A 16,493-nucleotide genomic window follows, 5' to 3' on the forward strand; every position below is an offset into this window, starting at 1 on the left:
TTTTCTTCATATTAACCAATCCCACAAAAAGAACACACCAACACTGAACTGGCTCTTCTAAAAAGTATTGTGTGGATATTCAGAGCTTATTCCAGTGTGCCGTAGACCTCCACTGTTGTGCAGAACCTTCTAAAAACACATCAGTGATCAGAGTCATACAGTGTCCTGTAGTGTTTTAATTAAGTCACCTGCTTGGATGATGGGGAGCAGCAGAGCTGCTAGAATCATGGCACATGTCTTCATCTCTGTAAGGCTGCTGCTGACCAACTTCACAGCTGAGGTTGCTTCAGACTTTCCAGTGGGCATCAGAGGAGGTTTCAGAGTGGGAAGTGTCAAGTTGAGAGGCCACCAAAGGTCCCTAGAACATCACAGTGCAGAAGAGACCATATATAAATAGGTCATTATGGAGAACATTGTAAAACAGGAACTATTTTTAACATATCTGTTTTTTGTATAATTTATAAACCCAAATGACTGTTAAAGCTTTGATTTACACTTGTGTGTCAAATCAATGCTGTAGCTTTTGCACAGGTTCTGCATAGCCATGGACCCTACACAGACCCCTACACCATAGCCTGACATGCACCTCCACAGAAATGTACAGTGAGTACACTTGCAACAATGAGTGATTTATCAATTCAGTCCCTTTGCCTTAAACAGTTCAATGGTCATAGGGACCATCTCCTCCAATGTCTGCTCTCTTTCCTGCCCTGCAGTAATTTCAATAAATGTAAATGCTGTTCAATGTCCATTAGCTCCAACTCAACATCATCTTCAACTTCAAGTCTATTTTTGTAGCAAATATAAATATACAAGTAACCACAATGATATATGTATATCCACAAACCTCCATTTTGTACGGTCCCTGAACACCTAAGGCATACATTAGACACAGTTTAACCTTTCCGTGGTCAATGGATAGCACTAGCAAGTTCTTCCTTACCATGGCTGGCTGAATATTAAGTTTGTCAAACATGCCTTGACATTTTGCATTTTTAATTACTTATTTAATGACTTAACCATGCTTGCTGCAGATTAATTAATGGAGAGGTAATTCAGCTCTATAGAGATTCTTCTGCCATTTCATGACCTCCAGAAAATTGCCTGAATCCTTTTCAACTATGCAGCATCCCAATGCTGGCTTTGATTAGATTTAATTAGCCCGTTCTGCCACGTGGAGGGCTCAGTGAGAGACTCGGTGCATAAAGGAACGCTCTAATAATTAATTATAATTTATTTTATCACTTAATTACCTTGCTGCTTGACTATGGGTAACAAAGTTAGTGCTACTTTCCCTGTGCAGTCAGATGTAGTACACTGTTCACACTGAGTTAACGAGCCAGACACAGCCTTATCTCATTGCTGGACTTGATGCTGCTAATTGTACTGCGTGTCCCTCTCTTAATCCTACACTTCTTCTCTGCCCAGATGTCCCACATATTGTGCAGTTGATCCGGCTGCAGGTGCATGTCTGTATGCACACACTCACTTACAGGTCACAGCTGTATGATGGTAAATAGTTTCTCCAGGTAATCTACTCTGGATATTGGAATCTTATTATTATCTTGGCAAGCAGCAGATGAAGCTGAGCTGCACCACGGTTTGTTACAACATATTACATTTGTAACAAATATGTAGCATCTGGTAATCACATTTACTGTAGAAATAATGACTTAATCAGCAAAGTTGCCATGTGGGAATTCTTCAAAGTGGTTTGTAATAGTGTGTTTAAAGAGAGAACCTGGTGGTGGGCAATCCACACAGTCTCAAGGAAAATGAGCAGTGTAGTTTTACCCTTAGAGATTGTAGCAAGATAATTACTATCATTACTGATTTTAGACAGTTCTATTAATACCTCACAAACAAATTCTAAACAATTCAGCAACAAATAGCATACTGTATCTTTCCCACAGTCCTTCAGACTAAATCACAACAAATAAACACCGTGGAGGAGATTTCATAGAAATTAAGTGAATGCGACTTTTCAGGTGCATTATGGGATGTTGGCATGAAGGGTTATTACATAAGTAAGTAATACAGAAAAAAAACATACACCGGTTACTGTAATTACTCATTTTGCTGTAACCTGTAACAAATGAGCCTTCTTATGCCCCATTTTGTCATCAGTGGTCATTGTGGACTGGGGGGTGGGTGAAGGGTGCAATTACCTTTATCTGCTACAAAACATATTTTTTTTCATAGAATAACATTAAAGTTATTGTGCACAGTCCCCGCTCAACATAGAAAATACCACTCATAGGTTCTGTTCCCACACCTTCATATGGCTGGTGTTTTTAACCAGGACATCCAAGACATTTACGAATTACATAACTAACAGATTCCCCAGAGATATATTATTACATCCTATTCATGGACAAATGATGTTATTATTTGGACAAAAGTGCTCAACTACTCCTTGTAGCCAAACTTGTGTTCTGATGTTTAACTCCAAACTCACCCAAACCCTAAAAAGAGACTTCTGCCAACTTTAGAGCAGCACGTCATGTAGGTTCATGAGATTGTCCCAGTGTCACTTCACACAAAAGCATAATTAACATGTTGGACTTGACACAGAACAACTTTGAGAATCATTTTGTAAAAATGAATACTTAATTGTAATCAGTACTTGGTTCATCCACCCTTCAGGGGCACATGTGGGTTTCAGACGTTTCATATGTTTCATATTTCACATTCCATGCTTATGCATGTATACTGTGACATGTGATTCTTAGCATAGACATTGGGAACACATGAAAAATTTTTTTTACAATAAAATTGTTTTATCACATGGTTTATAAAACCCAGCAGCTGTGTACAAAGCACAGTGCTTCATTCTGCCGTTTTTTATTTAAATGTAAAGGATGAAGAAAATCATAGTTGTCATAGTCATCATAAAAAGAGATCAAACCTCTGGTAATATACCAGCATTTCTGTCTAAAAAGGGCTATTTCTTCAGTTTATTCAGGCAAAATAATGGGATAATCAACACCTCATTGTGGCAAAATAACAGAAACTTCCTGCTGGGTGAAAGATTAAGAATACATTTTAACAAGTGTGCTATGACATCAGATATAATTGAGTTTCATATCTCCTGTAGACTTTCTTTTGGTAAAATTGTTTCCTATACAGTATTAAAAATACAGCCGTGATGTTGTATATTAGTGAAACCTTTTATGTTAAACACTTGAGTCTGTGATGATTAGGCTGCATTCCTTTCCATGACATTCTAAATTCCTAAGGGAACTGCAGTGACCCACACATCTGGTGGTGTGGAAGTAAATGTGAGAGTGATTACAGCACCGTTCAAAGTAGCTGTGCTTGTATTCCCATTGATGCATTATGAGCGTGTCTGTCTCACGAGGGGGTTCACATGTTTCCTTCTCTGGGCCTAAAGGCTTCTGTCTTGGCTTTAAAAACTGGTTTAATACATGTGTGTCTAGATTACTCTACTATGTAGTATCAGGGGAAAACAGTACAATTTTGATTGTTGCTGTAAAACACTGCTCTTTGAATCATTAAAGCTAAAAAGACCAAAATAAGAAAACACATTGTGCGTGGTCACATGTGGATAACGAGAAATAAGATACATAGGCCTGACTGTTGTCTAAGGAAACTTGGACAACAAAAGTTTGTTAATGGCTGACTCTATTTATTCGGATGAGATGCTACATCAAATGGAAAAAGAATGATGAAAAATGGGGCAGAGGCAGAAAATTTACAAGAATGTCCTGAATGACAACGCAGTGCAGGAGACTGGCCTTGTTTCTAAATCTTTAGGTCATATCTGCCACTTTCATGCATCATGGAGTTGTATGTGTTTTCTGCAAATGCAGTGGAAACATTGAAGTGACTTAACAGTCATGCTTACTGCAGTTATGTGCACAACCCTGTTAATGAAACTGACATTTACAGTACATAGGCTGCACCCTTGTTGTATTAATGCCTTAATCATATTATGACTGAATAACTGGTGTGCATTTACTCAGAGTCTCTGATGTTCTCTGCATGAGAGAAATATTATACAGCCCCCACACCATGGGAGGACTACATATGGGTTTCTTGACAGGAATATGTTTCACTGAAGCAGAAGAAAGTTAGACTGCATAGCTTTGGGTGATAGATGGCAAATATTAACCTGGGTATCTGCAGATAACACTTAATGATAACGCTCCAAATTTATGCCAAGCACATTTCAGCTGGGAGGGATTTTTTTGATTTTAGCTGAGATTTGGTCCAAATCCTCCTTCACATTGGCTGTGCCTGACCTTTTGATGAAGGCAATGCAGTCAATCTGTTTTACTGCCACATGACTAGATTTACAGTGAAGAAAAGATGGTGTAACAAATCACACTGATGTGTAGTCCAACACTTTTAGAGACAAAAAGGAAGAATTTTTTACATGTACAAAGGGAAATGTTTCACTTTCACATTAAGTGCATTCTCACTGTCACACACAGTGTGTACACATGTGAGCAAAGGCAGGGGTCACTTTAGTGAAGCATCCATGTGTTATGTTTAATGAAACTTCGTTCTGTCTTGGTTTTCTTAAAAACTCTACCTGTTCAAATGTTTGTTGCTGCAGCACAGGCAGTCAGTCAGTAACCCATGCAACAGCTCCACTGTTCCTGATGTCCTGTCAGCATGATTGGAAGCAGCCAGCTGGCAGGTTTGAACGTCTGTTAGACAGCTGTGAAGAAGGGTGTGTGTGTGTGTGTGTGTGTGCATGTTTGCGTGCGTGTGTGCATATTTGTGGTGGGTTCACAATCTAAAGCAGTGCTCTTTCTGCTGCATATTAATTTTTAAAACAAATCTCAGCCTCAGTTTTACTTTTTGATGTCTCTTGTGACTTTTGCCAAGGCTGGGCAGAGGTTGGGCTTAAATATGTTTTTTAAATATACCTAAAAAGATTAATGAATTAGTGCTTTTGTAGACCAAGGTTTTATGACAAGCAGTCATATGAAAGTAAAAAGAACATTGAAATTTAACAATGTGGATGAAGGTTTAAATAAAACATAGATGGTAAGAGTGACTTTGATGGTGGGAGTAGTTGTCCTGCTAGGCCACTCTGGATCATTTTAATAGCAAGTTAGAGAGAGACTCAGTTTCTGGGCTTTGTCTCTGGGACTTCCTGACTTGATTAGTCTGGTCTGAGATGGCTGACTAATAGAAATATAGAAAGTGTCAAATGCGCATGTCTGCATTTTTGTGAGAACGGTAAACACAATGTGTTTGGGTGGGAGGGGTGACAGGAAAATCATAGAGGAGATGGAGAACATAAGGATGTTTGTAGTTATTGGTAAGGATCCAGCAAGTTTTACTGCTTCATCTGCAGGTGAAAGTGAGGTGGACTGTGAAGTGGTGAGTGTCTTTCCCGAAGGTTCAGTAGACCTAACTTAGTTAACCCCTTTGAATCATTGTGTGTGTGAATGGAGCACAGTCTGTTTTTCAAGAAACAAAGCCCAATGACGCTAGCTGAGTTGATGGAGTATAAGAATGCTTGACAGGTAATTAGAGGTGTGACTGAGCCATGATCCTGATCTTCACCTTTAGTAAACACGTTAATTTGTTCAAAACCGTGGTGATTATCTGGGTAATAAACCAAGCAAAACTATGCAGAAGATGCTAAATGCACTTCAATAAAACATTCCAAAAACACACCACTTAAGACTTTGTAAAGAAGCCGAGTTGACAAGTAGCTGTTAAGCTACAACGTGCTAATTTATGGCAGATCAAGGTAAAATCGAGTTCGCACGCCTGTAAACTGAGAGTTTGTTTGGGACCAGACCAAGATTACATCGGGTAAAAGCTCCGCGGTCGTTTTGGTCGACACCCAAGTGCAATTGCTGTGTTCAGACAAGTGCAAATGAACTGCACACGGGGGAAAATGAAACAAGTGATTCCACTGGTTTGTGTGAAAATGCTCTTAGCAACAGCTTTATAATGCCTTAAAGTCTGCACACAGCAATCGCACCTGCATACTGACCAAATGAACTCCACTGAGACCACTGACTTGATCAAGTCTCGTTTTTGGCCCTTGTGCAGTGGTTGGTTTGGGGTGAGAAGTTGTATATAATGTCCTACATGGTGATAAAACCGCTGTTTCAACCTCCTCTTGCTTATACATTCATAGAATAATATTTGGATGAATCCTTTTGTGAAGTGAGATAATTACATAACAATTATTTTATCTATATGTGAGTCAATTAAATATGATCAGGGAAACCTAGTTGGAGAAACATAATTAAATGTGTAAAGCTTTTTTAATAAACACCAACAAAGTGATTTATGATACTCACAGATATGATTCTATTATTCTTCAAATTATTACAAGACCAACTCAATTTTTGATACAGAAAGTGCAGAAATCTAGAATTCACATCCATCCATCCATTATCTGTAACCCTTTATCCTGTTCAGGGTCACGGGCATTGGACCAACCTGTCACTGGGCAGGGTACAACCTGAATCATTAATTAACCTAACACGTATGTCTTTGGACTGTGGGAGGAAGCTGGAGCACCCAGAGGAAACCACCACCGTGCTGCCCTAGTGTTCATATTACAGCTCTAAATTTTATTGAAATAGAAATAATCCACCAGGGATAAATGCTTGCCTGTTATGTTTTTTTCTTTCACATAAAGGTTTGGTGGAGACTCCATAGTCCTGCCCCCTGCTGTGTGCTTGAACTGATGCCATTTAAGCGCTGTGGTTGCTAATGCAGAGTGACAATCTGTCTCAATGGGGCATTTTACCTTCAGCCCTAAAGCTACTGACATAGCAAATGCACACGTGCATACACACATATTTGTACATGTTTGTGTAAAAAAATTACATCTCTATTGTGGACAAAGTGTGAAACAATGTAACTCTTTAATATACTGGTGCAGAGGACACAGTAACATTATGAAGTCAGTTGTAAATTCAGGTTTATGTGAAAGGCAGCACACAGAGCTGAAGCTATATGGTAGTTTATGTGCTTTCAGACCCTGCTGGTTATTGGACACTTTATGAGCTCAGAGTGACTGTGAAATGTTGAACACAAGCTGGCACTGCTTTGACAGTGCTCACACACACTTCCTAAAAAAATGAATTTCTTTCTTTCAGGACTGAACTGCCTGCTACTCAAAGTGACACAGCCAAACAAACCCATTTGCCAGCAAGTTAAGTGATGCTCTCAGGGATGTTTTTATGACTTCAGCAGTAACAAAAGTTGCAATTAATGCTCTGAAGAAACAAGCTTTAAGTCTGTGAATAGTATGTAATAATACACCTCTGGGGAAGTGTTGGGTGGAGTTCTGTTAGTCACATTAGCAGCAGATCTCTGACATCCAGCTAAACACCAGCCATATAGAGATGTAAGAAATATGCTGACTTCACATACACACACACACACACACACACACGTACGCACACGCAGAGTTACAGTTTTGTCTGAATAAATGTTTGGATCCCTGTCTCGTCTGCAGGAAGCCAATCCCAGTACAGCCTTAGGACGATAACCAGTGTGCTGCCCTTTTACCGCATTCCACAAAAGGCGGGAACCACCATGTACTTCTTGTCTTTCACTAGTCCATTTTTACACCTGCCAATGACTTTGTGTGGAACCGCAGCTCTCAGGTTCACACAGTGTCCTACAGACAAACAACAATAATTTGGGAAATGATCCCTCACTGACCTCCGACCTGCCAACTGTGTTCCACTGAGCACCGGCACAAGCAAGAAGCACGACTACCTGGTTTCTGAAATATTGGGCAATGTTTCTATATTTCGTGATGAATAAAAGATCAGTATATTACTGGTGGATACGCTGTCCAATTTTAGCTTATTGCACTTATTGCATACTGTGCAGTTTTAATATTCGGTCACTAAGGGGGTAAAAGGCAGTGGCATACATACACACATACATAAATGACCATGTTATTGTACACAGAGCTAGTTTAAATTGGATTCCAGGTGTTCACACCCAACAAGTCCTCCAGCCTATAAACTCAGTCTCTTGATCCTCTCATACAACAAACAAGACCCTTCATTGAAATAGCACCAAGGGAGGTAAAATGCATCCTGTTGTCACCAAAATGTTGGATCACATTTCTAACAATACGACCAAAATGTCAGTTTTACTGCTGTAAAACAGTTTTTTGCCATATCATTGCAAACACAGTGGTTTGATTGAAATGGGCACAAAGATCTTAAAGTTAGGTGTAGAAATAAATAAGCAGGGCTTGGGCTACATGTCACACGTGTCAATTATCTGGTTGCAATGACAGCAATTTTAAACTTGGCTTGAACTCCAGTCACCTGCGGAAAAGTCCTGTACTTTGTGACCCTATACTTTGAATGCATTGCACATACAGCTGGTGCCTTAAAGATCCATGTTGATGCTGTATTTACAAGAGCACAACAAGTGGCTGTAAGAGAGCATTGCCTCAGCAAAGAATAGAATATTAATATAGTTAACAAGGAAATACGGACAGTTAAGCTTTGTACGATGGCCCTGAGAGGACATCACACTGCAAATTCAGAAAAACGTGCAAATTAACTAAACACAAGCAAATTAAGAAAAAAAAAAACACGTAGATTTGGTCTAAAATTATTTTAAAAGATTGGCTGTGCAAATGAGTTGAAACACATTTTTAAAACTAGATAATACACATAATGTATTCGCTGACAAAAACTGACTTTTGACTGTGACTATTACAATCAGATGGAGGTTGCCTTAATTAGGGTTTAACCATCACTGAGTATGAGCAGAAACAGACTACAAATAGAGTCCTAATAATCAGGGAAATCAGTTGGGCAGCCAGGTACATTTTGGTGGTAGCTTCTGCAGTTGTCCATTAACAATCTACCTGCCAGTGAGTAAATATTGCAGTGGATGGAGCCTTCTTTGAAAATGAACATTGAAAAAAAAAAAAAGGAAAACAAAACAAACCATAACAAAAAATAGTGGAGAAGATTCTAATGCTGTTATTTTACAAAAAGAAAAAAAGAAAAAAACAACCAAGGAGGCTTTGTAGCATTCATGAGACTTAATGGATTTGAATGCTATAGGACTGTTCCTGAGGGGGTCACTTTTGCTCCTGTGTTCCTTTCCAAATAGCGCTCAACCTTTACAAAAGCCTTATTGTGTCACAGCTTTGTGCTGGCTGAGATCTCAACAAGTCTTTACTAACAGCCTTTTGTGTGGAAGGTACAAGCAGAGCAACTGGAGCACAGGCACTAGGGAAACCGCTTAAAAGACCTGGCAATAAACAAAGTCAACTGCAAGCATACACATCAGTGCTCGTATCCAAAAACAGATGACACTTTGTCTACAGTTGTACTGCTAGTTCACATATTCAATAAATGTGAGCTTTTAAACTGTGAGATGCAGTGTGATCAGTGGATATTCCGTGTATGAAGTCTGACAGCCAGACAAACACAGACTGATCTATAATTCAATTTAAGTGAATTAGACCAAGAGTAAAACAAACAGGAAATTGACCAAAAATCTTTTCAAGGGCCTGAGAATTATAAGCAACAAAACTGTGCATCAATGCCATCTCTATTTTCTGCAGTTATTTTATTTCTCTCTGAAGAAGAATTATCTTAATTGGTGTGAGGAAGATATGTCCCACTCATTTGTCAAAATCCTGCTTTTTCCTGCACAACTTTTTTTGTCAATAGTGTCCTTTCACTGCCCAGACAACGATATTTTTAGCAATGTTGAGACAGAGTGTAAAATGTAAATAAAGAATTTATTCATCCATCACGCATCCTCTGTCGGGTGACAAGCAGGCTGGAGCTATCCCAGTCATAGGGCGAGAGGCAGGGTCCAGTCCCGACAGAGCTCAAGTCTATGCCGGGGCCAACACAGACAGATGACTATTCACACTCTCATTCACAACTACAGACAATTCAGTGTCCTAAAACCTAAAAGTCCTTAACCTAGCATACACCAGAGTACCGGAGGAAACCCTCCAAAGTTGTTTATTCAAAAAAGGTTGATTTTCCTATTTAATCAGAGCAAGTTGGGAAACTGCCATGTTTGCTATTTTTATTTTTTATTTAACACTTGTGTTTGAGAACTGAATTTTTTTCCATTTTTGCTTGATAAAGCTCAACATTTCAGGACCTCCTTTGTCATATTTGTCACTGCATATTGTTTAGCATCTGGACCCTTTTTCTACTGAGCCATGCTGTTGTAATATGTCCAGGATGTGGTGCAGCAGGGTGTTGCTGAAATAAATAAGAGAATTTCTGAAAAAGATGTCTGGATGGCATCATTTGTTGCTTACAAACCTGCAGATATCATTAACACTTAGAGGATTCAGTGTCCATTGTTTTCCAAAAGAATTTCAAATTTTGACTCATCAGACCATTGGACAGTTTTCCACTTCACCTCAGTCACTTTAACTGAGCTCAGGCTCAGAGAAAGTGGTGGCATTTCTGGAATGTTCTTTTTTTATACACAATTACACAATAATAATAATAATAATAATACGACCTGTTGCCATTTATTTGTGAGATGCTGCACCAGTTGTTTGTTTTTATGTTTCCAGAGTTTTGCATTGTAATTACAGAAATTTAAATCCATCTTTCCAGAGCATCTACCCTTTTTGTTACACTCCCATTATTAAGGAAAGCGTACGACTCATATTATCTTGTGTCAATTGCTAGATAATAATAATTATAATACGTCTTCATCCCCTTCATCCCAGTAAATTCGTTCATGTGCATTTCCATTGTAACTTTTGTGGTATTTGCACAGTACATGTAATACTTCTGTGAAGAAGCCTTAAAAAATTCCATCCAGATGCACACACAATGGCAGCATGTAGTGCTGCCTCAAACCAAGTGCTTTTTTTGGTTTTTTGCAAGTTCAGTACAAATCGTTTTAACAATGGTTCATACTGCCTGGAAGAAATAATGGTATGAACACAAATACAAAGAGAAAAGCACTTTCTTCCATCTTTTTATACAGTACAAAACAAAGTTCTAGACAGGCCAAACCCTAAATAATGTTACAAACACACCTGAGTTCTATAGGTTTTAATCAGTGCAGAAATGACCGACTTCATCACATCTTCCCCTTGGGTCTTACCTCAGCTGTGTGCAATATTACAACACGACTCAGCTTGGCTGGAGCTGATACCAGCTCTCATACAAATTTGCTGTCTTTAACAATTCTCAGTATACTGTATTAACAAATGTTGTTCTTTTCTTTATCAATTTATTTCTTTTACACTTTATTGTATCTGTTCTGCAGTGACATCTACCACATAAATCTTATTATTTTGTGTAACTACTGCATTATTTTACTAATGTGTGCCACAGCACACTATTTGAATTTGACCTCTCCCCTCTTCATGTTTTTGTCCAAGTCATTTTTCTCTTTTCTTCTGTACTATAAAATACTTTTTAACAGACAGGTTTTTTGCTACAAAAAGACTAAGGCCAGAGACAGCAGCTCAGTCCACAGTCATAAAAATCCGTATATCATTAGCAACATCCTGAGGCCTGTAGTGACAATAGGTAATATGATTCACTCAACAACCAGTAAGCCAGAGTTGATAACAGACCTGCCTCAACACAACAGACAGGAGAGGGTGGGGCTGGTATGTGTGTGCAGATGTTTTTCAGTGCTTGTGTGGACAAATTGTTAGTCATTGTGAGGATGTTTTGGGGCAGTTTTTAAGGATTAGGACTTAGTTTGAGGGATAACGCTGGACTTAGGTTTAGGTTGGGGAAAGGATATGGGTTGGGGTTGTGATGGTTATTAGGGTGTGTATGATGTCAGTTAGGGTCCTCACAGCTGTAGAAGGAGCAACAATGTGTGTGTGTGTGTGTGTTTCCTGAAAAGCAGCCTGGATTTGGTTGCAGGAAATTCACACGGTCACATACTGAACATAATGTCCTTAACCTGATCCAGGTACATTTAACAAGGTTAGCGTGAGCACAAAAACATGTGGTGAGACACAGGTGAATGCACTCAGTCACAAAGGAATGCACACACATACACATGCACACATATTTAGTAGTGCATTCACACACAAACATGTCTAATCTTGAGCAAAAAGCAAAACAAGCACCTTATGTAACAAGTTTAACATGGTCTGCATATTTAGGCCAATATAATATTTTCTTTAAAATGCATGATTTAAACCAGACCATTGCCGCAAAATTGTGCTTTGATACTAATCGAATCAAATGATACGTTAACACTAATTACATGAGGTTTTCAAAAACCGGTGTTGTTGAAATTACTGATGTTGAGAGCTCTCAATGCAAATACTCACTTTATAAAGATTTTACAATGAGGATTCTGATTTCTGTGCGAATTAAAACAACATCATACATTGTACTTTCAGAATCACGACTAGAAGAATGAGTGGTTAGTGAAACAGATTCACAGAAAGAAGGAAACCTGTTCACATTCACCTCCTGGCTGCAGCCGTTCTCACAGTGCTCTCATAGTCCAAAGACATGCATTGTATGGTAAGTTAATGGGTGAGTCTATATTGACCGTAAGTGTGAATGTGAATAGTTGCCTCTTTGTTATGTGCCTCTATGTTGGTACTGAGACTGAAGAGCTGATCCCACCTCTTCGCCCAATGACAGCTAGGAAAGGTTCCAATTCCCTGCAAGATAAGTGCTTACGGCTAATGACTGCATGGATGGATAGATAGATGGATGGATGGACTACATGAATTTGCTGGGCAGAGAGCTGCAGAGCATAGCTGATCAGGGAGATAAAGGTGTCCTGCAAGCACTAGCTTAAGATACATATGGCATCTTCAAATTAGGGAATGTCTGGTCGTGGTTAAAAGATCTAAGGATGAGAGCTGTGTTTGGTTGACTCATCCATTCATAACTTTCTCCTGCCTCTCAGTCACTCTATAATAAGGTCAACTGACTTTAGACACGTGTTATAAATACTACTACAGTACCACTACTAGAGGGTCTGGTTACGTTCTTAAGGCCATGTTTAATAATCTAACTTGATTCAACTAGAAACATGGTTATTGCACATGTGGTTTTTCTGTATTAAAGTATAATTGTGTGGGTTAAACAAAATAAGGAGCTTAGTGTTGACATATACTGGCTGGTGAACCAGCAGCAAGGTGAGACATAGTGACGGGCCAACATGTCTCCCAATAGTCCTGCTGTCACTGCAGTGAAATGATGAAATCTCTCAAGAGTTGCACTGAAGAGAGGGAAGGGTAGAAATGCCCTCATTAAAGTTGGCGGCAGCATCAACAACCGCATGGTGTGTGTGATTCTCAGCGAGCCCTGCAGTCACACTGCGGTGCCTGCACAGCCCAGAGATTACAGCAACTGAAAATGTAAGTGTGATGAAATTGAAACACACACTGCAAATGATGAAAGTTATTTGACATTAGCGGTGGCTGGGGTGGGGGCAAGGTGCTGGGGTTTGGTGTAGGGTGGTTTTTTTTTCCTTGCTCGTGACTGAACGTACCTTCAGTGATGCTGTCAAGATGCTGAGTAGGGAGAAGAATAATGTAGCAAGATCAAAAACAATACAGGGAATCAAAAGAGCTGTGAGGGAAGGGGAGCGTTCAGCTCTGAAGATAAAACGAACTATATTATTGTGGCTGAATTACATCCTTTTAATCTTAATCTCAACCATCTTACACTTCGATAATTTTCGTTACTGTGTCTGTGATGTCTGCACTGGAGTTAATGTATTGTAATGTCTTTGCCTTTCATTTTAGCCATTATGAGCCATCGCAGTCCAGCCTTCAACAGGGACAACAAACACAGAAACAATCACAGTAAGACAGGAATGGAGGACTGACAGGCTACTTTTATTCCAAGAGCAGAGCTCACCTTTAAACGAAAGAGAGCAACAGCTCACCCACTTTACATTGTCTCTACTGGACATCTTTACACCTCAAGATTGACATTTACCACATCAGAGAGTCTCACTGCACAAATCAGTGTGTTCTTTGAGGCTTCATTATACATGCCATTAACTAATGGTTAAACACAGGTAACATTTTGTAATGTATGTGGATTTTGTGCATGTGAAGGATTTTTGTGCATCTGATGTACAGTATATCCACTTGGAGGCAGACAAGGGGCTGATCGTTCTCCATTTTGTTACAAAGGTAAACATTCTCAGTGTTTATTTGTGATTTTCACACTGAGCTCTGCAACTGGGTAGTTCGTGTTTGCACCATGACTGGATTATGAGAACTGGATACTGGATGGTTACATGCCAGAAAATATTCCCCTCTGTAGAATTTCCTCGATGAGCCACATAATTCCGCATTTTTTTGGGCCCAGTAGCTCACTAGCCTCTTATTCTGACGCGGTTGTTCAACACCAGCCACATTTGAATTCAGTTTTGATAATAATCCGTATTGATGAGAAATGGCTCTGCTACCTGCTGCCCTGTGACATTTTCTTTCACTTAGCGGTTGTGATTATCGGTCCTGGTCGACGGAGCACACAGCCAGCAGGATCCCACTGATGTATTAAATTAATATATAAGGCACTTGGTTTAATTATGTCTTCCAATTAAGAGGTTTTCTCCTGGTGAGGTGCGGCAGTTATGCTGACTGGGGAAGAAGAGGAGGAGGAAGACTGAGAGAGGCTTGTAGAGTTAACAGTCTCACCTGCTGTGCCAAGAAAGGCAGCCACACAGATCCACGGCCACTGCGGTGCTTCACTGTTAACTAGGACAGAGTCCCCAAATGTGTTCGCCAACAAACACTGCATCCAGGCTACAGCCTCACATTAAAGAGCTGTCACACATGAAGACAAGTCCAGAATTCAAAGATCGTCACGCTGCTGTCCTTGGTGTGTGTTTTAACAAAGAGACTGCCGTCTAACAGAATAGCCGGCTTTCCTTCAAACACACACACATTACCAATTGAGCAGTCTATTTGTTGTCACTAGCAGTAACTGGAGGTGTGAACCAAGCATCACGCAGGGATTAAATCTTAAATAATAGGGAAGAGAACTGTGGTACTTCTTTTTCTGACAACAAATCACACCGAAGACCAAAAGCCCATCTAATCAGTCTGTTATAACTTTTCTGCACTATATGTGGCATGTCTGCCTAAGTCCTAAGTTTCCATCATAAAAAAAAATCATGCCATAGATCATTAAAGCAGAAAGTATCAGCCACATGGTGCATTTGTTAAAGGCACAGAAATTCTTTCTACTGTTGATGCAAAAAGAAAGGACAACTTTGCAACACAGAGAACAGCAACTTCAGTGCTGTGCTGTCAGAACGGGATCAGGAGTGACAGATGTTCATATAACACTGGATGCACACGCAGCATAAAGTGCCAAACTGCTGCAAAGCGTTCAGCTCTGCCCTCTGCCACAGAGACCCCTGTCCACCCCCCATTTCACTAACCTGCCATCCCATGGAATCTGCTGGAGCTGCACACTCATTTTTTACCCTGACACAACATGAATGTTCCTTAACCCCTGGTCTGCCCTTCAGTCTGACACACTGAGAGCTGAAACACAAGTCGGCTCTTATTGTTACAAAGCTCTTGCTTCTACCACGGAGGAGAATATTCCATCATCTATCGACTCTAATTCAGTATGATCTATTCATGTTAACCATGTTGATCTCTCTGTGCACAAAGCAGTGGCAGGTGTAAGGAATGTTTCCGAAGATCGTTTTTGCAACTATATAATTAGAAAGGCACAGACATTTCTATTTCAAATGCAAAGACACGTCCACCTGTCTGTGACATCAAGCAGCTTCCATATGACTCTGGTCATTTGATGACGCAGGTCATGTCTCATAGTCAGGAGAGCCGTACTACTTAAAGAGTAACTACTGTGGTCATAAGTTTGGGTTTAAATGTTTTGTCCTCTGTTCCCTCACTAATCATGACTAAATAGCTCTGACTCCAGGGTCATTAGGGAGTTATTTCTCTATCACTGTAATAAATGATAAACAACCAACAATAGCTTTGCAACATTCTTTGACATCTCCCATCCTGTTGCTGTGTCTCGTTGTCATGTAGCCAACATTTAATTTTTCATCTATTCGTGCTACCGTAGCTCCTTTGTGGGATGGGATAAGACAGGGTACCCTTAACTCCCGATGAGGATCATTAAGCCTTAGATGTCCTTCCTTGAGCCACTTTGGGTGGACGGGAGCACCATACATGACCTGATCCAGTCCACTAACCGTCAATAAAATGGTTCTTGTCAGAGTTACGCAGATCCTTACAGCTGCCAATTGCTTGTGCTTCAAACACATCAACTTCGAGAAGTGACTGTTCACTCCATGTCTAATAACAGATGCTTTCAAAAAACATTTACTGTATATACTGTGTTATTCACTTAACCTGTCAGGGTCACATTACTTTATAGTAGGATCAAGTCATTGTTGCTTAGTGCAATTTTCATAGAATTTGTCTAAAGGTGATTATAATCAGACCTAAACTTGAAGCTGTGTGTATACACACAGACAACTTTCTTATAACTAAAGCTGACCTTCCTGATCCAAACATGACTGTA

At 39.7% G+C, this 16,493-nt stretch overlaps 1 protein-coding gene across 5 annotated transcripts in view; it reads right to left on the reverse strand.

The window, feature by feature from the left end:
- cemip (cell migration inducing hyaluronidase 1) overlaps window positions 1-16,493 on the reverse strand; it is a 168,730-nt gene that overhangs the window by 103,583 nt on the left and 48,654 nt on the right. For all 5 annotated transcript variants that reach the window (XM_067493648.1, XM_067493610.1, XM_067493620.1 and 2 more), the window contains one exon: window positions 189-358. In XM_067493648.1, the coding sequence (XP_067349749.1) occupies window positions 189-306 (118 nt within the window). In that variant the 5' untranslated portion in view covers window positions 307-358. The remainder of the gene's footprint in view (window positions 1-188; window positions 359-16,493) is intronic.

Source organism: Channa argus, chromosome 2, assembly GCF_033026475.1.
Source record: "Channa argus isolate prfri chromosome 2, Channa argus male v1.0, whole genome shotgun sequence".
Taxonomy (NCBI): domain Eukaryota; kingdom Metazoa; phylum Chordata; class Actinopteri; order Anabantiformes; family Channidae; genus Channa; species Channa argus.